This window comes from Dasypus novemcinctus, chromosome 7 (assembly GCF_030445035.2).
Source record: "Dasypus novemcinctus isolate mDasNov1 chromosome 7, mDasNov1.1.hap2, whole genome shotgun sequence".
In the NCBI taxonomy this organism is placed as follows: domain Eukaryota; kingdom Metazoa; phylum Chordata; class Mammalia; order Cingulata; family Dasypodidae; genus Dasypus; species Dasypus novemcinctus.
In genome coordinates, this window is record NC_080679.1 from 3836329 (window position 1) to 3858335 (window position 22007).

Sequence of the window (22007 nt, forward strand, 5' to 3'; positions counted from 1 at the left end):
ATGAGGGGAGAAAATGTCACCAAGGTCAGTGCGTTCATCCTGGTGGGCTTCCCCACGGCCCCTGGGCTGCAGTACATGCTCTTCCTTCTCTTCCTGCTCATGTACCTCTTTGTCCTGGTGGAGAACCTGGCCATCATCCTCACCGTCTGGAGCAGCAACTCCCTCCACCGGCCCATGTACTACTTCCTATGCTCCATGTCTTTCCTGGAGATCTGGTACGTGTGTGACATCATCCCCAAGATGCTGGATGGGTTCCTCCTGCAACGCAAACACATCTCTTTCGTAGGATGCATGACTCAGCTTTATTTCTTCAGCTCGCTGGTGTGCACTGAGTGTGTGCTTCTGGCTTCCATGGCCTATGATCGCTATGTGGCCATCTGCCACCCACTGCGCTATGCAGTCATCATGTCCACTGGGCTCTGTGTCCAGCTTGTGGGCTTTTCCTTTGTGAGTGGCTTCACCATCTCCATGATCAAGGTCTACTTTATCTCCAGTGCCAAATTCTGTGGCTCCAATGTCCTGAACCACTTCTTCTGTGACATTTCCCCCATTCTCAAGCTGGCCTGCACAGACTTCTCGACTGCAGAACTGGTAGACTTTATCCTGGCCTTCATCATCTTGGTTTTCCCGCTCATGGCCACTGTGCTATCCTATGCCCACATCACCCTGGCTGTCCTGCACATCCCCTCCACCACTGGCCGCTGGAGAGCCTTCTCCACCTGTGCGTCCCATCTCACAGTGGTCACCATCTTCTACATGGCAATGATCTTCATGTATGTCCGGCCCCAGGCCATCGATTCCCGGAGCTCTAACAAGCTCATCTCTGCTGTTTACACTGTCCTCACCCCCATCATAAACCCCTTGACCTACTGCCTGAGGAACAAAGAATTTAAGGATGCCTTGAAAAAGACTTTGGACTTAGATCAAGCTCCTCAGTACAATAATTGACTGTTCTAGAATCTAGTTTGTGGTGATAAAATAGCATTGTACATGGTAGCTTATGCTTTTTAAGTCAATTTTTTAAACGAAGCTTAACATTAAGAATTGTACACAAGAAGCATGCATCTGTGTAGGTTTTCACAAAGGGACCTCATGTAACCAGCACCCAGATCAAGGACTAGAAGCTCCCCTCAAGCCCCCTCCCAGTCACTATCCCTGCCCCCTGCTAAGCACTTTTTTGAGTCCAACATCAGACTACTATTTTCGATGTTTTTATAAATGGAATCACAATAGTCATGCTTTTATGTGCAGCTTCTTTCATTCAACATCATGCCTGGATAAATTACTGATGTTTTTCTGCTTACGAATAATCCATTCATTCTCATTACTGTATAGTATTCCATTGTATAAATGTATCATAATACAACTGTGCAGCTGTTGATGGACAGTATTATGGATACTGTCAGTTATGGGTAGTGCTTTGGTAAGCGTTCTGGTTCATGTGTTTTGATGAATATATACGTACACAATTTTTTAGTCAATGTACTTATGGATAGCATTCTTGCAAAACGAGATACAGGTATGTCAACTTTAGGGCAAACTGCAAAACTGTTTTACAAAATGGGTATACTGATTTTCACTCCCATTGGCAGTGTATGAGAATTACAGTAGCTCTGTATCCAGTTCAACACCTGGTATTATCAGTATTTTTCAATGTAACCGTTCTACTCAGGTTGTAGAATAATCTCATTATGACTTTAATTTGTATTCCCCTGATGACAAAATGAGGTTGAACATCTTCTTAAAAAGCATTTAGTGTCTTTATTATCTACTTGGAAATCCTCTTTCTGAAATGTCCATTCAAGTTTTTTGTCTGTTTCTATATTGGTTCTTTTTTTCTTTGAGTCCTTATATATTCTGGATACAAGTCCTTTGTTGGTTGTATTTATTGCAAAATTCTTCTCCCAGTCCATGGGCTTAACTTTTCATTCTTTTAGTGTTGTCTTTTGATGAAGGAAGTTCTTTATTTTAATAATATCCAATTTGCCCATATTTTCACTTTATGGTTAGTTCTTAAAATTTTCTATTTAAGACAGGTTTACCTATCCCAAGGTAATGAAAATATTCTCCTTTTGCATTCTAGAAGCTTTTGCTGTTTTACTTTTCATATTTTGGTTTACAATCTATGTGAAATTGATTTTTCTTTATAGAATGTGATATGGGTCAGAATTCATTCTTTTCTATATGATATTAAATTGACTCAGTACCATTTATTGAAAAAAACATGATTTCCCTTCTGCAATGTTACTTTTTTCATAAACCAATCAATGATTTATATATGCACGTCTGTTTTTGGACTCATTCTTTTCCATTTGGCGATTTGTCTATTCCTACACCAATACCACACTGTGTTAATTACTATCGCTTTTTTATGTTTTGATATTCAGTAGTTAGTCCTCACCCTTGTTCTTATTTCATGATAGCTTGTTTATTCTTATCTCTTTGCATTTTCATATATATTTTAACATCAGCTTGTAAATTTAAAAGTGAAAACAAATACTTGCTGAATTTTTACTGTGATGTATTAAATCTATAGATAAATTTGGAGAGAACTGCCATCTTTACAGTTTTTGAGCCTTTAAATCAAGAACAAGGTACATCTCACTATTCATTTATTATTTCTTCAGTTTCTCAGTGCTGTTTTGTAATTTTCAGTGTGGGATCTTTCACATCTTTCTGGGTATCTGAGGTTTTCTTAAAAAATTCTAATACAAAAGTATCTTAATTTTTTTTTTTTTATTATTCTCTGTATCTTTGGTGCTGGTATACAGAATATACTTTTTTAAAAAAAGATTTATTTCTTCCCCCTCCCTCCATTGTCTTCTCTGTCCACTCACTGTGTGTTCTTCTGTGTCTGCTTGTATTCTCATTAGGCAGCTCCGGGAACCAATCCTGGGACCTTCTGGAGTGGGAGGGAGGTGATCATTCTCTTGTGCCACCTCAGCTCCCTGTCCTGCTATGTCTCTTACTGTACTCCTCAGTGTCTCTTTTTGTTGTGTCACCTTGCTGCATCAGCTCTCTGTGTTGGCTGGCACTCCTGCATGAGGCAGCATTCCACATGGGCCAGCTCGCCTTCACCAGGAGGCCCTGGGTATCAAACCCTGGACCTCCTATATGGCAGATGGGACCCCAATTGCTTGAGCCACATCTGCTTCCCTAGAATATAATTTTTAACTTTCTTTTTGAAATAATTTTAGATTTACATGAAGTTGCAAAGACATACACAGGGAAGTTCCAAGCACCCTTCAGTTTCCCCCTATGGTAACACTTTACATAACTATAATATAATACCAACACCAGGAAATTGACATGGGTACAATTCACAGAGCTTATTCAGATTTACTTGCACTCATCTGTTCATTTGTGTGGGTGGGAGTAGGTATATGCAATTTTATCATATGTGGCTTCATGAAGTACCACCATAATCTAGAGCACATTTCATAACTACAAGACTTGCTTGTGATACCCTTTTATAGCCACACCTTCCTGCTATACCCTCTTTTCTACCCTCTAGCAACCATTGGTTCTCCATCTCTGTAATTTTTTTATGTCAAGAATTCTATATAAATGGAATCACATAGTACATAAACTTTAAAGAATTTTTATTTCCTTTCATCCAGCATAACTTCCTTGAGGTTCTTCCAAGTTGTTGTCTTTTGTAATAATAGTTCATTTGTTTTTATTGCTGAGTAGTATTCCATAGTGTGAATTTAACCATTCACCTATTGAAAGACAAATGGGTCACTGTCACCTTTTAGCTACTGGAAATAAAGCTGCTGTGTACATTCACATACAAGTTTTTGTGTGAAACTAAGTTTTCATTTCTCTGAGATAAAAACTCAATAATATAGGCGGCAGACTTGGCCCAGTGGTTAGGGTGTCCGCCTACTACATGGGAGGTCCGCGGTTCAAACCCCGGGCCTCCTCGACCCATGTGGAGCTGGCCCAAGTGCAGTGCTGATGCGTGCAAGGAGTGCCCTGCCACGCAGGGGTGTCCCTGCATAGGGGAGCCCCACGCACAAGGAGTGCGCCCCATAAGGAGAGACACCCAGTGTGAAAGAAAGTGCACCCTGCCCAGGAATGGAGCCGCACACACGGAGAGCTAACAGAAGATGATGCAACCAAAAGAAACACAGATTCCTGTGCTGCTGACAACAACAGAAGCGGACAAAGAAGATGCAGCAAATAGACACAGAGAACAGACAACCAGGGTGGGGGGAGGAAGGGGAGAGAAATAAATAAATAAATCTTTAAAAAAAAAAAAAACCTCAATAATATAATTGCTGGGTTGTATGGTGTTTCAGTTTCCTAGGCAGTTTAAAGCAGATATCATGAAATGGGTTGGCTTAAACAATGGGAATTTATTAGTTTACAGTCTGAGCCCAAGAAAATGTCCAAATCAAGGCATCATCGCTGCAATGCTTTCTTGCCAAAGACCAGCTGCCAGAGATTCATGACTCCTCTGCCTCATGGTAAGGTGCATGGTGGTATCTGCTGGTCTCTCCCTTCTCTTCTGGTTTCATGCTTTCAGCTTCTTGCTTCCATGGCTTTCTCTATCTTGCTTCCATTTATAAAGGCCTCCATTAATAGAATTAAGATCCATCCTGAATGAGGTAGCCACACCTTATAACTTCATTAGAATGTCCTACTAACAATGGGTCCACACCCACAGGAATGGGTTAACTTTAATAACGAGTTTTTCTGGGGGTAAATACAGCTTCAAACCACCACATATGGCAAGTCCATTTTTAGCTTTATAAGAAACTGCCAAACTCTTTTCCAGAGTGACTATCCCATTTTACATTTCTCCCAGCAGTATATGAGCAACCTTGTTTCTCCGCATTCTCACCAGCATTTTGTATTGTCATAGTTTTTCATTTTAGCCTTTCTGGTAAGTGTGTAGCAATATCTCATTAATTTACATTTATCTAATGTCTAGTGATGATGGACATTTTCCCATGTCCTTATTTGCCATCTGTCTAACCTTTTCAGTGATACGCCTGTTAATTTTGCACATTTCAATTTGAGAGTTCTTTATACATTTGAGATATAAGCCAGGTATGTGATTTACAAATAATGTCTGCCAGTCTGCAGCTTATCCTTTTGTTTCTCATAGAGAGAAAGTTTTTTTTATTATAATGAATACAGTATGTAAGATTTCCATTTAGGGGTTGTGCATTTGATGTCAAGTCTAAAGTTTTTGCTTAGTCCTAAGTCCTGAAGGTTTTCTCCTATTTTTTTTTTCCTAAAAGTTTTGTAGTCATGCTTTTTCCATTTAAGTCAGTAATCTATTTTAAGTAGTGTTTTGTATAAGGTGTGAAATTTATGTCAAAGTTAGTTTTTTCCTGTGGATGTCCAGTTGTTCCAGCACCATTTGTTGAAAGGGCTATGCTTGTCTTCCTTCACTGCATTGCATATGAAACTTTGTCAAATACCAGTTGAAAATATGTGCTTTTATTTCTAGATCATTCTTCTGTTCCATTGATCTATGTGTCTATCCCTCTACCAACACCACACTGTCTTGATGAATACACTTATATAATAAGCTTACTATTAGAAAATGGTTCCTTATCTTAGTCTTCTTTTTCAAAATTGTTGTGGCTATTCTAGGGCCTTTAAATTTCCACATAAATTTCATAATAAGTTTGTCTATATCTATAAAAAAAAACTTAGGGGGATTTTGGTAAGAATTATATTAAACTTATGGATAAACTTGGGGAGAAGTGACATCATTACTAGGTTGATTTTTCCAGTCCATTAACACAGTAATTATTGAGGTTTTCTTTGGTTTATTAGTGTTTCATGTTTTCAGCATATAGACCTAAACATGTCTTCGTAGGTTTACTGCATTTTTTTGAAGCAATTGTAAATGGCATTATATTTTTTATTTTGTTTTCCACTTTTAGTTGTTGGTATATAGAAAGGCAGTTGCTTTTCGTGTGTTGACATTGTATCCAGCAACCTTGCTGAATGTACTTATTGATTCTTTCTATAGATTTTTTTATAGATCTCTCTGGTTTTATGTAGATAATAATTGTGTCGCCTGCAAATAGAGACAGTCTTATTTCTTCTTTTGCAATCTGTATATCTTTTATATATTTTTCTTGCCTAATTGCTCTGGTTAGATCTTACAGTACTAATATACTATTGAATAACAGTGGTGAGAACAGACATCCTTGCCTTGTCTCTGGCTGTAGGGGGAAAGCATTCAGCTTTTACCATTATGTTAGCTATAGGATGCCTGTAGATGCTTTCTATCAAGTTAAAGCAGTGGTTTCTGAATATTTTTATTGTGAATGAGTGTTGGATTTTATTAAATACTTCTGCATCAAGTGATATGATCACTGATTTTTTTTTTAGCCTTTTGATTAGGTGGATTACATTGATTTTTGAATATTGATTAGCCTTGGATTCATCAAATAAATCCAGTTTGTATGTGGCACATTACTGATTTTATATGTTCCTGGATTCTATTTGCTCATATTTTGTTGAAGATTTTTGTGTCTAAGTTCATGAGAGATACTGTTCTGTAATTTCCTATTTTTGTACTGTCTTTGGTTTCAGTTTTGGGAAGTGTTTCCCTCTGCTGCCATTTTCTAGAGAATATTGTGTGAACTGGTGTTAAAACTCTTCTTTAAATGTTTTGTAAAATTTTCCAGTGAAACTATCTGGACTTGGAGATTTCTTGGGAGCTTTAAAATTACACACTCAATTTCTTAAATGGTTATGGTACTCTTGAATTTATCAGGTAATTATTGATATTAAAGCATAAGTCTGCTCTTTCACTATTTGCTTTGTATTTGTTTCCACTGTTTCTTTTTTCTTGCTTTTGCATGGGTAGTTTGTACCTTTTCAGGATTCAATTTTGACTTAAAATAATTTTGAGATTTTTTTGGTATAGTTTTCTTAGTGGTGACTTTAGGTGTCATTTTCAGCAAGCTTATATAATTTACTACAGCCTACTAATATCTGTGTTTTACTGCTTCATGGGGAATATTGAAACATTATTTTCATTTAGGTCCTTGTATTAGTCAGTCAAAGGAGATGTTAACAGAAGAAAAGGTGGGTAAATACAATAGTGTTTCTTTGCTTTAGTTTTCTAAATTATGTTTGACATTTGAACCAAAAAGTGATAACATTGTCCAATGTGCTTCTCAATATATGTAAAGGAAATATCTAAGATAATTCTATTATAAATGGGAAAGGGAAAAGGAAAGCAAAGAAAGGTAAGGATTCTACACTTAAACTAATAAACTATCAACACTAGTAAGTAGTGATATTTGCATATAATGTAAAACCTAAATCACTGCAACAATTATACAAAGAGATAAATTCAAAAAGAGATAAAATCAAAATAGATTGCTAAAAAGAGTTCAAGGGAAGAGGGCATGGTTCAACTGATAGAGCATCTGCCTACAATATGGAGAGTCCAGGGTTCGATCCCCAGGGCCTCCTGACCCATGTGGTAAGCCAGCCCATGCGCAGTGCTGCAGCGCATGAGGAGTGCTGTTCAACGCAGGGGTGCCCCTGCATGGGGTAGCCCCGTGCACAAGGAATATGCCCCAGAAGGCACAGCCCATCCAGAAGTGGCACCGCACACACAGAGAGCTGACGTAGCAAGATGATGCAACAACAAAAAAGGAGATGCAGTTTCCCGGTGTCGCCTGACAATGCAAGCAGATGCAGAAGAACACACAGCAAATGGACACAGACAGCAGACAACAGGGGGGAAGGGAGAAAAATAAAATAAAATAAAACAAGTGTTCAAGTAGTGTGGATGAAGGCAGGAAAAAGAGAACAGAGAAACAAAGAAAGAGAAAACAGAAAATAAAAATGAAAGACTTCAGCCCTAACATATAAATCATTACATTAAATGTAAATGACTTTAATAAACCAATTATGAGACAGAGATTGTCAGAGTGGACAAAAACGAAAACAAACATCATGACCTAACTATATGCAATCTACAAAAAAATCACTTCAAATGTGATACAGGTAGTTTAAGCTTAAAAAGACAGAGAAAACAGGTAAATATAAACCAAAAGAAAGCAGAAGTAGCTATATTAATATCAGATAAAGAAACCTTCAGAGCAAAAAAACTACTAGAGACAAATATAGGCATTACCTAATGATAAAAGGATTATTCCCAGAAGACATTACAAACCTAAACGTATATACACTAAACTTGTAAAATATGTGAAGTAAAAATTGATCAAATTGAAAGGAGTAATAGACAAATCCCACAATTATAGTTGAGAGATTCAACATCCTCTCTAAAAAATTAATAGATCAATGAGACATAAAATCATCAAGGACATATAAGAACTCAACAGCATCATCAGTCAATACAAACTAATTGACATTTATATAATCCTCCATCCAACAAGAGCAGAATACACATTCTTTTCAAGTCCTTAGGGAATATATACTAAGATAGACCATATCCTGGGCCAAGAAACAAACCTTAACAAATTTAAAAGATCTGAAATCATGCTGAGTGTGTTTTCTAATCACAATGTAATGAACTGGAAATCAACAACCAAAACATAACAGGAACATCTGCAGACTTGGAAACTAAACAACACACTTCTAAATGATCTAGGTTTAATTATAAATTCTCAAATTCTCAACAGAAGTTTAAAAAATACACTGAACTGAGCAAAAGTAAAAATACAACTTTTCAAGCAGTGCTGAGAGGGAAATTTATAAAAATAAATGCATACTTTGCAAAGAGGAAGGTCTCAAATGAATCATGTAAGCTTCCTCTCAGAATAAGAAAGGCAAAAATAAACCCAAAGCAATCAGAAGGAAGGGAATACTAAAGATAAAAGCAGAAATGAATGAAATTGAAAATAGGAAAAAATAGACACTATCAATGAAACAAGAAGTTGGTTGGTTGAAAATATGAACAAAATTGACAAAACTCTAACATGACTGATGAAGACAGAAAAAAAGAAGATACAAATGACTAATATCATGAATGGCACAGGAGCTCTAACTACAGACCCTGAAGACATCAGAAGGATAATAAGGGGATATAACAAACAACTTGACACATGAATTCAACAACTTAGATGAATGGACCAATTCCTTGGAAAGAACTAATTACCACAACTTACCCAATTTGACATAATATCAATAGCCTGATAAGCACTGAAGAAATTGATTTTGTGATTTCAAAGCTCTCAAAAAAAGAAGTCTTGTCGGCGGACTTGGTCCAGTGGTTAGGGCGTCCATCTACCACATGGGAGGTCCGCAGTTCAAACCCCGGGCCTCATTGACCCGTGTGGAGCTGGCCCATGTGCAGTGCTGATGCGCGCAAGGAGTGCCGTGTCACGCAGGGGTGTCCCCCGCAGAGGGGAGCCCCACACGCAAGGAGTGTGCCCCATAAGGAGAGCCACCTAGCGCAAAAGAAAGTGCAGCCTGCCCAGGAATGGTGCCACACACAGAGAACTGACACAACAAGATGACGCAATAAAAAGAAACAGATTCCCATGCCGCTGACAACAACAGAAGCGGACAAAGAAGATGCAGCAAACAGACACAGAGAACAGACAACCGGGGTGGGGGGGGAGGGGAGAGAAATAAATAAATAATAAATAAATAAATAAATAAATCTTTAAAAAAAAAAAAAAGTCTTCAGGCCCAGATGGTTTCACTGAAGAATTCTACCAAATGTTTAAAGAATTAAAACCAATTCTGCACAATTTCTTCCCAAGAAGTAAAAGATGAAGGAACAATTCCTAGAAATTTTTAGAAGCCCTGATATAAAAACCAGACAAAAAGACAAAAAAAAAAAATCACAAGCCATTATCTCTCATAAATATATATGCAAAAATTCCTAACAAAATATTTTCAAATAGAATTAAGCAGTAAATAAAAATAATTATACAACATAATCAAATGGGATTCATTCCAGGGATGTAAGGCTGGAACATTATTTGAGTATCAATCAATGTAATTAATTCAGCATATTAACAGGTAGAGACCCAGGGTCCAGGGTTTGGGCTGGAGCAAGTGCCAGGCAGCGTAAGAAGGGCCCAGGAGTGAGGCTCCATTGGGTCAGCTCCATCCAAGGAAGCAGCTCCTCTTAAGAGCACAGATAGAGGGTCCTGGGCTCCTGGCACTTGCAGCAGTTCAGACCATTGTGCTGGTGGCCCAGGATCTTGTCCTCATCTCGTCCCTTAGTTGGACATCAGAGGGTCCAGAGGGGCCTCAGGGGAAGCTCCTGCAGAGAGGACTCTCTGTCCTTCCCCCTGTTCCTGAAAGTGGGGAAGAAACTGCCCAGGAGTCTTCTCCTCCAAGGGGCTCTCCTGGCCTGATATCCTCCACTGGCCACAAGAAATAACTCCCCACCAAGTGCTGTCTACACAGCCTGAGAGCAGAGGGGGGGGTCACCTCTGCATTGACCCACCTTCTGACAAGCTAACTTCTGAAGTTATGTTTTTCTAATAAAACAATTTTGATTTTTCTCTTTTTAATTTTATTGCTATTGTTTATTCAATATTTAATGGTGCAAATAGAAATCTGATTACGATTCTTAGCTAATATTGTATGAATGTAGATTACTTGTGACTCATGTAAAGCGATCCCATTTTATTGTATTCATAGGAAATGTAATTAGAGTATCTTTGTTGTTACTAAATCTAAAATTTTCTTCTCTTATTTTTTTTTAATGTTACATTAAAAAAATATGAGGCCCCATATACCTCCCACCCACCTCACCTCACTCCTCCTACATCGAAAACCTCTTTCATCATCATGGCACATTCATTGCATTTAGTGAATACATTTTGGAGCACTGCTGCATGCGGTCACCCTTCGGGCTGAAGTGTGGTTTGCTGGCCTGGCGGGGGAGCGGCCGCGGCAGGCCAAGCCGCTGCCCCCATAATAGGGTGGCTGGTTGGACTCACCGCCACCCCTGAAGGGAGCTCGGCATGGGCGCAGAGTGCCCTCGGGCCTCCCCTTCTCGGCAGCCATGCTTCCGCGGCCGTCCCTCCTCCCGGATGGCGCCACACGATGCCTGTGGGGCGGCACCCTTCTTCTTCTTTCTCCCTGCGCAGGCGCAGGGCGGAAAATTCCAGTCTGCCCTTTTCCCCTCCCCCGACAGCAGCAACAGCCAGGCGTGGGCGGAAAAATCCAGTCTGCCCTTTTCCCTCCCCCCGACAGCAGCAACAGCCAGGCGTGGGCGGGAAACTCAAGTCTGCCCTCTACCCCAGCAACAGCAGCCACCAATCACTAAACCCTGCCCCTTCCTCCAGCAACAGTGACAGCCAATCCCTAATCACCGCCCCTCCCCCGTCCAGTACCGCCCACTGACCTTTCTCCGGCAACCAATCAGAACAGGGCGTGGCTTCGGCCAATCAGCCTTCCCCAGCCCCTATAAAACTATTGCCTCTCCCTCAATAAAGTGGACTTGCGTGTTTACCTTGTCTCCGTGATAGTTCTTCTGCCGTGCGCCCTCCAGTCCTGAGAGCCCCCGACAAGGGCCTGGCCTCCCTTGTCCCCAGTTCGTTGCCTGCTTCTCCGGGCGACCCCTTCGTCGCCTGCTTCTCCGGGCGACCCCTTCGTCGCCGGCTTCGCTGGGCGACCCCGTCAGCCGAACCGCACAACCCCTGTGAGACTGATCCCTCGTCTGCTTCCGGACCGACCCCTCGTCCCAAGTGGGACCGACCCCTCGTCCCAAGTGGGACCGACCCCTCGTCCAGAGCTGGACCGACCCCTCGTCCAGAGCTGGACCGACCCCTCGTCTGCAGCCAGACCCCACCTCTACCGACCGAGCAAACCGTCGCAGCTGGCGCCCAACATGGGGCAGAGCAACCCCACTGCCACCGACTGAGCAAACCGTCGCAGTTGGCGCCCAATGTGGGGCAAAGCAACCCCACCACAGCCTCACTCCATAACCTGGCACCCCAACCCCCCTCTCTTCTCACCGTGGGACTTCTCTCATGCAACACTGCCGCTACCTGAGCCTTGGCTACCTCATATGATCCACGGCGGTCTGGGAGAATCGCTGGATGGCTTTCTACTTCCATGTCGGGGGTTTATACCAACCTGCTATGATTAAGAGGAGCCTTGGATTTCTCGGGAGCGCGCGCTTGCACGTCTGAAGTAACCCTCCCACAGCCCTACGCCCTCCTCTCTTCTCACCCCTATCTTTTCGCTCTGCATTGCTGCTCCTGAACCTTGGTGACCTCATATGATCCACGGCGGTCTGGGAGAATCGCTGGATGGCTTTCTCCTTCCATGTCGGGGGCTTATACCGACCCGCTATGATTAAGAGGCGCCAATAAAACTCTCAAGAGCGCGTGCCTGAGCACCTCCACCCTGCCTTCACCTCTGCCTCCTCCCCTCCGCGCTTGCTCCTCTTTGCCTTGCTCCACTGCTCGTCATTCCGCCCTCCCCTCGTCGGGGCCTTCTCTTGGCCCGCGACCACCGTCGGAGCCCCAACAGCTCCGACCCCTCGTCTCACCACGCACCTCGGCTCCCTTCGCCGCGCTCTCAAGGTAAGGGCCCCTTTTCTTATCGGCTCCAAAAGGCCATTAACAATGGGTAACATCCTATCTGCTAAGCAAGCCACGCAAGTTCGGGCCCTCGCCGGTCTCCTAGACACTCACCAGTGTAAGATCTCTTTGAAACAGCCCCAAGTCTTCTGTAACCGCGGCCCCCCATGCCGCCATCGCTCTCAAGCAGCTCCAGCCCCGCTGAACGGCCCGCGGCCCGCTTTCCCCGGCCCGCGGCCTGCTTTCTAGCATCTAGTAATGTTTCTGCTTTTGCCTCCCCATACTTCTGCGAAGCTTCCTCTTGTCTTGACCTCACTCCTCAGCCATCCAAAGCGTCCTTTCTCGTCCCCCGCCCCCCCTCCCTTTTTTGCTTGAACCCCCATTGCGTTGTAGATTGGGCCACCCCATGTCGGCCCGCCCCGTTAACATTGGCCTCCCTCGCGCCCGTGGAGACTTTGGCCTTCTTGTTGCCCTCGCCTACGTCTCCACCACTCCCAACGCTGCCACCACCACCGCCACTGGTGCCCTGACGCGACTTGTCCTCACAACTGTGATCCTCCGGACCATCACACAGTCTGCCTCTGCCGCTCTTCGCCGCCAAGAAGAGATCAACTACCTGTAACGCACTGTCATTTGGGACTTTTAACAAGCAGATGGACCTTATAGCCACCGAGATCAACGACAATTGGACACTGGCCACCCTTGCTTGCAAAGGCAAGATACCGCCCCCCAAATTGTACATTTATATCCCCGGCAATCTCACCTCCCTCTTCAGCCCCGCTTCCCTCATTGCTTGCTGCCTCTTGGGCCTCGGCTATTTGCTACTGCTGCCATCCTGGCCTTTATTTGAAAAGAAGGGGGAAATGTGGTCACCCCTCGGGCTGAAGTGTGGTTTGCTGGCCTGGCGGGGAAGCGGCCGCGGCAGGCCAAGCCGCTGCCCCCATAATAGGGTGGCTGGTCGGACTCACCGCCATCCCTGAAGGGAGCTCAGCATGGGCGCAGAGTGCCCTCGGGCCTCCCCTTCTCGGCAGCCATGCTTCCGCGGCCGCCCCTCTTCCCGGATGGCGCCACACGATGCCTGTGGGGCAGCACCCTTCTTCTTCTTTCTCCCTGCGCAGGCGCAGAGCGGAAAATTCCAGTCTGCCCTTTTCCCCTCCCCCGACAGCAGCAACAGCCAGGCGTGGGCGGAAAAATCCAGTCTGCCCTTTTCCCTCCCCCCGACAGCAGCAACAGCCAGGCGTGGGCGGGAAACTCAAGTCTGCCCTCTACCCCAGCAACAGCAGCCACCAATCACTAAACCCTGCCCCTTCCCCCAGCAACAGCAATAGCCAATCCCTAATCACCGCCCCTCCCCCGTCCAGTACTGCCCACTGACCTTTCTCCGGCAACCAATCAGAACAGGGTGTGGCTTCGACCAGTCAGCCTTCCCCAGCCCCTATAAAACTGTTGCCTCTCCCTCAATAAAGTGGACTTGCGTGTTTACCTTGTCTCCGCGGTAGTTCTTCTGCCGTGCGCCCTCCAGTCCTGAGAGCCCCCAACAAGGGCCTGGCCTCCCTTGTCCCCAGTTCATCGCCTGCTTCTCCGGGCGACCCCTTCGTCGCCGGCTTCGCCGGGCAGCCCCGTCAGCCGAACTGCGCAACCCCTGTGAGACCGATCCCTCGTCTGCTGCCGGACCGACCCCTCGTCCCAAGCCGGACCGACCCCTCGTCCTAAGCGGGACCGACCCCTCGTCCAGAGCTGGACCGACCCCTCGTCCGCAACCAGACCCCACCTCTACCGACCGAGCAAACCGTCGCAGCTGCACTCCATGGATAATGGTTTACATTGTAGTTTACTCTCCCCCACTCCACCCAGTGGGTTATGGCAGGACATACAATGTCCAACATCTGTCCCTGCAGTACCACCCAGGACCACTCCAAGTCCTGAAATAAAAACAAGAATCTTGTCTTTTGTCTAAGCTAAATTTGATTTTTTTCTCTTTCGATTTTACTGTCATTATTTAAAGGATTATGCAATATAGCAAATAGAAACTTGGTGGGATTATGATATTGAGGATATTGGTTTATAAATGAACAGTATATACACTAAATTGCTTATATTTTACCTGATTTCAGGATAGTGAAAGTATGTTTGTCACTGCAGTTTAGAGTGTCTTTTATTGATCCAGAGACACCACTTTTTCTCTTATAAAATGCTTTTGAATTTCCTCCCATTTGATTTCACTCCTGTAAAGTGTATATATAACTGCTCAAACTGATTATAATTCTTAGGATAGAGATTTATACTTGGAGCTCATTTGGAAATGAATTCCCTGAATTCACTGATTTCCTCTTCCTGTTTCTGGACAGGGTAAGGGCAGGATTTGGGTTGTGGCTGCAGTCAGGGCCTCTTAACAGTAACTGTGGGAAGAGTTTTCCTGAGAACTCTCACAACAAAGAAACCTGGAATGCCATTTATTTCTGGGTACCAAAATAAACTTTTGGTGTTAAAAAAAGGCAATTTGGGAAATATCATATATGAAAAAACATTTCTTCAATATTCCTCATGAATGTTAGGGGGTTAACCACTTTGATGCCACCTGTCCCTGTGGACACTGCCTCTACAGATCTTCAGCCCCAGAGTCCTGCTCTGGACAAGGACACCCAGGGCAGAGAAGAGACAAGAAGTGGAAAGTGCTTTGACAAAGCCAGGCAGGTTGTTTAAGATATATTTAGGGGATTTGAATCTCTGGACTGACAATATGATAGCCAGGCCCTGAGCCTCAACAGACTTCAGCTCCTACACTCTGATTTATTGGACTTACCCCACTCAGCTATCATGGAGTTGAAGGTCAACCACCACACCACGGAGCCTAGAGTGCCTACAACTGAAAGCAGGAGGCTTGCATCCAGTATCCATGTGGAATCTAAGCCCCCACTTGACATAGATGTGCAATGGACACAACCAATCCAATGTCCACAGAGAAAATGTGGCATTGGTGTGGGAAGGGTGGCCATGGTGGCTGCTGGGTGTGGGGAATGGGAGGAAAAGATGAGATGTGGAGGCATTTTGGGACTTGGAGTTGTCCTGGGTGGTGCTTCACGGACAACTACGGGACATTGTAGATCCCCCCAGGGCCCACTGGATGGAACGTGGGAGAGTGTGGGCTATAATGTGGACCATTGACTATGGGGTGCAGCGATGCCCAGAGATGTACTTACCAGGTGCAATGGATGTGTCATGATGATGGGAGCGAGTGTTGCTGTGGGGGGAGTGGGGGGTGGGGGTGGTGGGGTTGAATGGGACTTCATATTTTTTGAATGTAATATTTTTTAAAAAAATGAATAAAAAATAAAAAAAAAAACAAGGGAGAAGGGGCTAAGGAGAGACTGCCCCAAATTCCAAAATGCCAGGGATATTCATGAAACTTTTGGGTAGTGATATCTAACACTTCATTTAATGTTATTTTTTTTCCTACTATAATCTCTCCTGTTTCATTTATGCCATCAGTGAAAGTTGTTAAACATAAGCTTTATTTCATGTCTTGGGACAGGTGATAAAGGACTGTGTTGTTACCTAGGGTAGAGTTGGAAAAAACAACCCTAGCACTGTAGGTAAGATGCAAATGCATGAGTAATTAAGGAAGATGAGGAGACCCCCTCCCTCTACCCACCACTAACAATGAAAAAGGACTCTGGGCTTAGAGGTGTGGAATTGTTTAGATACTAAAGTAGTGATTCCATGGGGCCAGAGGACAGGGGGAAATTTGGTTACACCTGCTTGTTGAAGGTGTGTTCATTCGACTTCCCACAAACATTCGCAGTGCACCTGTGAGGTGCATGCACTGCGCCCAAGGCTGGGGTTTGATAGTGAGGGATACGACTGTGGTCCCTGCTCTGAGGAATTGTAGGGTCTAGAACAGTATTTCTCATTAAATAGATTACAGGGCCCATTCCAGATGGACTAAACTGGATCTGCTGGTCTTGGGGGCCAAAAAGATTTTTGTCAAGCAGTAATTCTCATATACAACTGTTGAAAGGGTCTTAAGTCTTACAACTGCATTACCAGTGTTTTTACAATTCCATAATTCTGGAAGGTTAGAAACTAAATGCAATTTCAATGAAAAAATTTTAACAGGTTAAGGACAGAAATGAAGAACAGAAACACTTTGAGGAAGCCGACCATTCTGAAAATCTTTTGAAATGGTGGGCACAAGAGAAAGGAATCTCACAATAAAGTGTCACCAGAGAGCTAACTGGAAAGCATTGAGGACGGAGATCCAAGAAGGCATGGAATGGTTTTGATACATGGAGTAATAGATTTTGTTTTTAAGATTTTCAAATTTAATGTTAATATTTTTGTCTTTCCCTGAATTTCTTTTTCCAGGACAGGGCACACATAAGCACACATAACATCTACATATTTGTACCTTCCAAAAAAGGTTTGCAGATTCTCTGGCCATTTTAAAAAGACGAGCCTCAATCGAGTGGTCAGAACAAGGGAGGCTGCCCGTATTCCCAAGCACACCTAGTCAGGGCTGCATCTGCAGAGACTTTAGCGCCTGCTGCCCGCTGTTAACAAGCCCAGGTCCGCCCCGCACCATGACACCTGCTGGAACTCAGCCTGTGTGACCCTGAAACAGGACACTGGACTTGGAAAAGGTGACTCTAGGACAGGATATGGGACTGAGGGAGGGGACCTGTATGGATACAGAGCACTCGGGGTGGGGGAGGTGACGCTGAACAGGAAGAGAACTCAGGCAGGGCACCATGGGCCAGGAAAGGGGCTCACGGGGGGGGGGGGGGGGGGGGGAGGGCGGTGATTATGGACCGAAGGGACTCGTGGAGGGGTCCTTGGGCTAGGAGATGGGACTTGGCCAGGCCGAGGATTTGCGTGCACCCTCCGTCAGGAAGGCCCGCCCCCATGCTCCCACTCTGTCGGGCCTCCCGGCCCTCTTCCCGTGTCAGGTACACAAGGTCCCTCCTTTCTCGGGCACTTTTTTCACCCCCACCCCAGTCCCAGGTCATCTTCCCAGCCTCAGAGGGCTTGCAAGCCGTAGAGATGTTTACAAGGCTGTAATGTGGGAAGCTGGCACCTGCAGGCCCGGGGAAACTGGGAGGGTGGGGAGACCACGGACACACATACCAAAGGGAAGCAAAGGCTATAAGCCCCGGAGTGGCGTCAGCATTCCGCGCTGCACGAAAACAGGACCCTCGCGGCGAGCAGGGCTCAGGCGGGGCGCGGGCCGCCCTCACAGAACCCCAAAGGGGTCGGGTGCGCCTTTCCCGCCGCCCGCGGGTTGCCAGGCCCAAGCGGGCCGCCGGGCTCTCCGAGGGCCGGAGCGGGCCACCCGACCACCAGGAGCCTCCTCCACCGAGCGGCACCGAGGCCCGCCCCACTCGCCCACCGCTCCCGGGCGACCCGCACCTCGCGCACACGCTGGCCGGAAGGTCCTGCCAGGCGCCGCGCGGACACCCCGGCCGTGACGTCATGGCGGCGCGCCGGCTTCAGTAGAGGTCCCCGTCGCGACCGCGTCCCCTCAGGTCCTTGAGCGAATGCGGACTGCAGAGCCATGGCCTTGAGGCTGCTGAGACTGGCTTCCGCGACGTCGCGGGGCCTCGCGTCGGGCGTCCAGCGCGTGGTGAGGGGCAGCGGGCAGGGTGCGGGGCCTGGGCGGGTCCTCCTTCGGGCGCGGCCGCTTCCTCATGTTCCCAAGTTTCTGGGCGCCTGCTCCAGGGTTCCTTTCTGGGGACACCGCTGCATCCCGGATGTCCCGAGTGACCTCAGAGTGGCCGGGATCTTCTCCATGCTCTTTTATCTCAGCTCCAGGGAGAGCGTCAGGGCACGGAGGTGAATCGGTCTCCTGCCTGCCCTAATGTGGGAGACCAACTTGAAGATACCGAACCCTAGTCCGGTTGCCATAATAGACGTGCCAGCAGGTGTGGTATGATCCCACAAGAGGCTGGGGGCCATGCGTGCTCATTCATTCAGTAATGTGTAGCAACTCTACCAAACGGCATTTAGGGGCCAGGCCGTGCGAACCGCTGCGGTGCTGGAATGTTGTGTAAATCTGAAGAGAAGTCATTCGGGTTAGATTTGGAAGGATTAGGAGATCCTTCTATGGTAGAGAACAGTGAGATGATATTGCATGAAGAAGGAGCAGGAGGAACAAAAGAACCATGGCAGGGAACATTAAGAACAAGTCCACCAGATTGACTGTGGCTGGAGCATAGCTGCTTTGTTTGCTAGTGGCCAGAGCTGCACTGTTGTCACATTGTAAAGGGACTTGACTTCCACGCTAAGGATTTTGATCGGCAAATGATTCTGAACAGGAGTCATAGTCTTATTAAAACGTCATATACATGTTTTAAGGAAATAACACTGCAAAAGAGGAGACTGAGAGGAAGACGGTTGAGTGTGCGTTAGTGACAGTGAGATTCTATAAGAGGAGAGCGGTAAGAAGCCCCTAGGGGGGTGGGGTATGCCCGCAGGGGTTTGTGATTGTGTGTCAGGAGTAGGGACTCTTGGAGGGGACCCTGGGCCAAAAGATGGGACTCAGGGAAAGTGCCCTGGGCTGGGACAGGGGACTCGGTGAGATTGACAGTGCGCAGGAGGAGGTTGGGAGGGGTCCCTTGGCTGGGAGATGGGACATGGATCATCCCAGCTTCCTCCCCTTGCTTATCTGTAACTTACTACTCTGACAGTGAAACCTGGCTTCTACTGTCTGCCATCCACTTATTTAATTATTCAGCTCCAGTACACATGTACTACAGTGGTGTCAGAACTGTTCACCTGTACCCCTGTGGGAAGCAGTGCGTGCGTGCAGTTCCTTAGTCTCACAGACTCCACTTATGTCCAAAAGTACCTTTACCTGTGGCCGTCAGTGAGGTTGTTTCATACAGTTTTAAGTATTTTGTCACATTTTATATTCCATCCTGGGATCTTCAGACCTCCTAAATGGTTACTTTTAAAATTTGCATGTGTTAAGCTTCACTCTTTGGGTAGAGTTTTACAGGTTTTGACAAATGCGTAATATAGTGCCTTATAGCATAGTTTCCCTACCCTAAAAGTTCCCTGTGCTTTACCTGTTGATCTTTCTTTCTTTCCTCCAGAAACCACTGATCTCTTTATGTTGCTTTAGTTTTGCTTTTTCTAGACTGTCATGTAATTGGAGTCAAAAGTATGTATCTTTGTAGACTGGCTTCTTTCACTTAGCAATATGCATTTAAGATATGGTCATACCTTTTCCTGGCTTGATATCTAATTTCTTTTTATCACTGAATAATATTACATTTTATAGATATACCTTTGAAGGACCTCTTGGATGTTTCTGGATTTTGGCAATTGTGAATAAAGCTGTGCAGGGATTTTGTGTGTGTGTGTGTATATATAAGATTTCATATAGTTTGGGTAATACCTGGAAGTGTGATTGCTGTATTATATGGTAAGATTTTTTTAAAATTAATTTATTGAGGTATATCAGTCAGACATAAACATACATAAACAATAAGTGTGTAATAATAGTTGTGAACTTATAAAACAAACATATGTAACATCAGACAGGACTCATAACTCACCCTACCACCAGTAATCTGCATTATTGTTAAAAATTAAAAACATTGTCAAAATTTTACTGCTAACCAAAGAATTTTCCCCCCAGTCAACCCTATTATTATCTTTATGTCATTTATATATGAACATACATGAACAATTAAGTGTATAGTAAAAGTTGTGAACTTATAAAGCAAACATGCATGACATCATATAGGGGTCCCATACGTCAACCCTCCACCAACACTTTGCATTGTCGTGAGACATTTGTTACAAATTATGAAAGAATATTGTCAAAATCTTACTACTAATTACAGTCCTTATCTTACATTTGGTGCATTTTTCCCCCAAGCCACCCTATTATTATTTTTTAAATGTATTTTTCATGACAGAAGTTGTAAACTTATAAAACAATCATACACATGTGTGGAATTCCCATACAACACCCGTCCTTCAACACACCACACTGTGGTGGAACATTTGTTACAGGTAAGATAATATTATCTGATTGTTACCATGTCCATAGTGTACATTTGGCTCACATTTTCCATACTGTCTCATTACTCAACACAGTACATCTTTTACATAGATGCAAGAATATTATATTATTACTGCTAACAACAGTCCATAGGTCACTCCAGTTGTATTTTTCCCTTCTCCACATTCCCAACACCCTGCATTGTTGCTCTGGATCACAAAGGACACTCATGCATCTGTACCATCACCCACAATTTTCATCCACCTCTTGGTTTATTTTGTTATTCAGTTTCTGGGTTATTCTCTAGCATTCTGTCAGTCAGCATTTACATACCTGGGCTATCATCTTCAACCATATCCCCATTTATATACTAGCTGTTATTCACTGTGTGTTACTATCCACTCTACATTTCCACACTTTTACAGTAAAGTTAATTAAAACTTCTAAATATATTAAACATCAGTAGTCCATCTCAGTCTTCCTCTTATCTCATTTAAGAATCCACCACCTACCACCAGGTCTTGAAGATATTTCCTACAATTTCTTCTAGAAGTTTTTATGGTTCTTGCTTTGATTTTTAGGTTTTTGATCCATTTTGAATTAATTTTTGGATAAGGTGTGAGATCGGGGTCCTCTTTCCTTCTTTCAGCTATAGATAGCCAGTTCTTTCAGCACTATTTGTTGCTTGGACTGTTCTGTCCAAGCTGTGTGCATTTGACGAGATAGTCAAAAATCACTTGACCATACAGGTCTGTTCCTGAACCATCAGTTTGGTTCCATTAGTCTATGTGTCTGTCTTTTGCCAGTACCATGCTGTTTTTACCACTATAGCTAGGTAATATGATTTAAAGTCTGGAGATGAGGGTTTGCTTTTCCTTTTTATAATCTTTCTGGCTATTCAGGACCCCTTACCATTCCAAATAAAGTTGATAACTGTGTTTTCAATTTTTTTTTTTAATGCTGGTGGAATTTTTATCGGGATTGCATTGAATCTGTATATCAATTTGAGTAGAATTGACATCTTAATGATATTTAGACTTCCAATTCATGAGCATGGAATGTTCTTCCAGTTATTTAGGCTTTTTAAAAATTTCTATTAACATCGAATTGCAGTTTTCTGAACAAGTAGTTTACATTGTTGGTTAAGTTTATTCCTGATTATTTGAGTTTTATCTGTCATTTTATTTTCGCCACTCTTTTGACACTTTTATTTACTTTTATTGATATAATCTTCATTTCTAGATTTTGTTCCAGGCTTTTCTCGCCTGTCTTTTCTTTTCGGGCTCTAGCACATCCTTTAGTATTTCCTGAAAATCTGATCTCTTGCTTAGAAATTCTCTCCGTTTCTGTTTATCTGTGAATATTCTAATTTCACACTCATTTTTGAAAGACAGTCTTGTTGGATATAAGATTATTGGCTGGAAGTTTTTCTCTTGTAGTATCTTAAATATATCAGACCACTGTCTTCGTGCCTCCATGGTTTTTGGTGAGAAATC

The 22007-nt window shown here is 44.0% G+C and overlaps 2 protein-coding genes across 2 annotated transcripts in view; both read left to right on the forward strand.

The window, feature by feature from the left end:
• On the forward strand, nucleotides 1–948 carry LOC101427711 (olfactory receptor 6B2). The gene has a single exon (XM_004473939.3). The coding sequence runs from the start codon at nucleotides 1–3 to the stop codon at nucleotides 946–948; it is 948 nt and encodes a 315-aa protein (XP_004473996.3).
• Nucleotides 949–17867: 16919 nt separating this feature from the next.
• NDUFA10 (NADH:ubiquinone oxidoreductase subunit A10) overlaps nucleotides 17868–22007 on the forward strand; it is a 74197-nt gene continuing 70057 nt past the window's right edge. The window contains exon 1 of the mRNA XM_004473940.4: nucleotides 17868–18123. Within this exon, the coding sequence (XP_004473997.1) occupies nucleotides 18055–18123 (69 nt within the window). The 5' untranslated portion in view covers nucleotides 17868–18054. The remainder of the gene's footprint in view (nucleotides 18124–22007) is intronic.

Excerpts from the sequence above, each read along its gene's own strand:
- LOC101427711 (XM_004473939.3), top strand. The coding sequence starts at position 1 with ATGAGGGGAGAAAATGTCACCAAGGTCAGTGCGTTCATCCTGGTGGGC.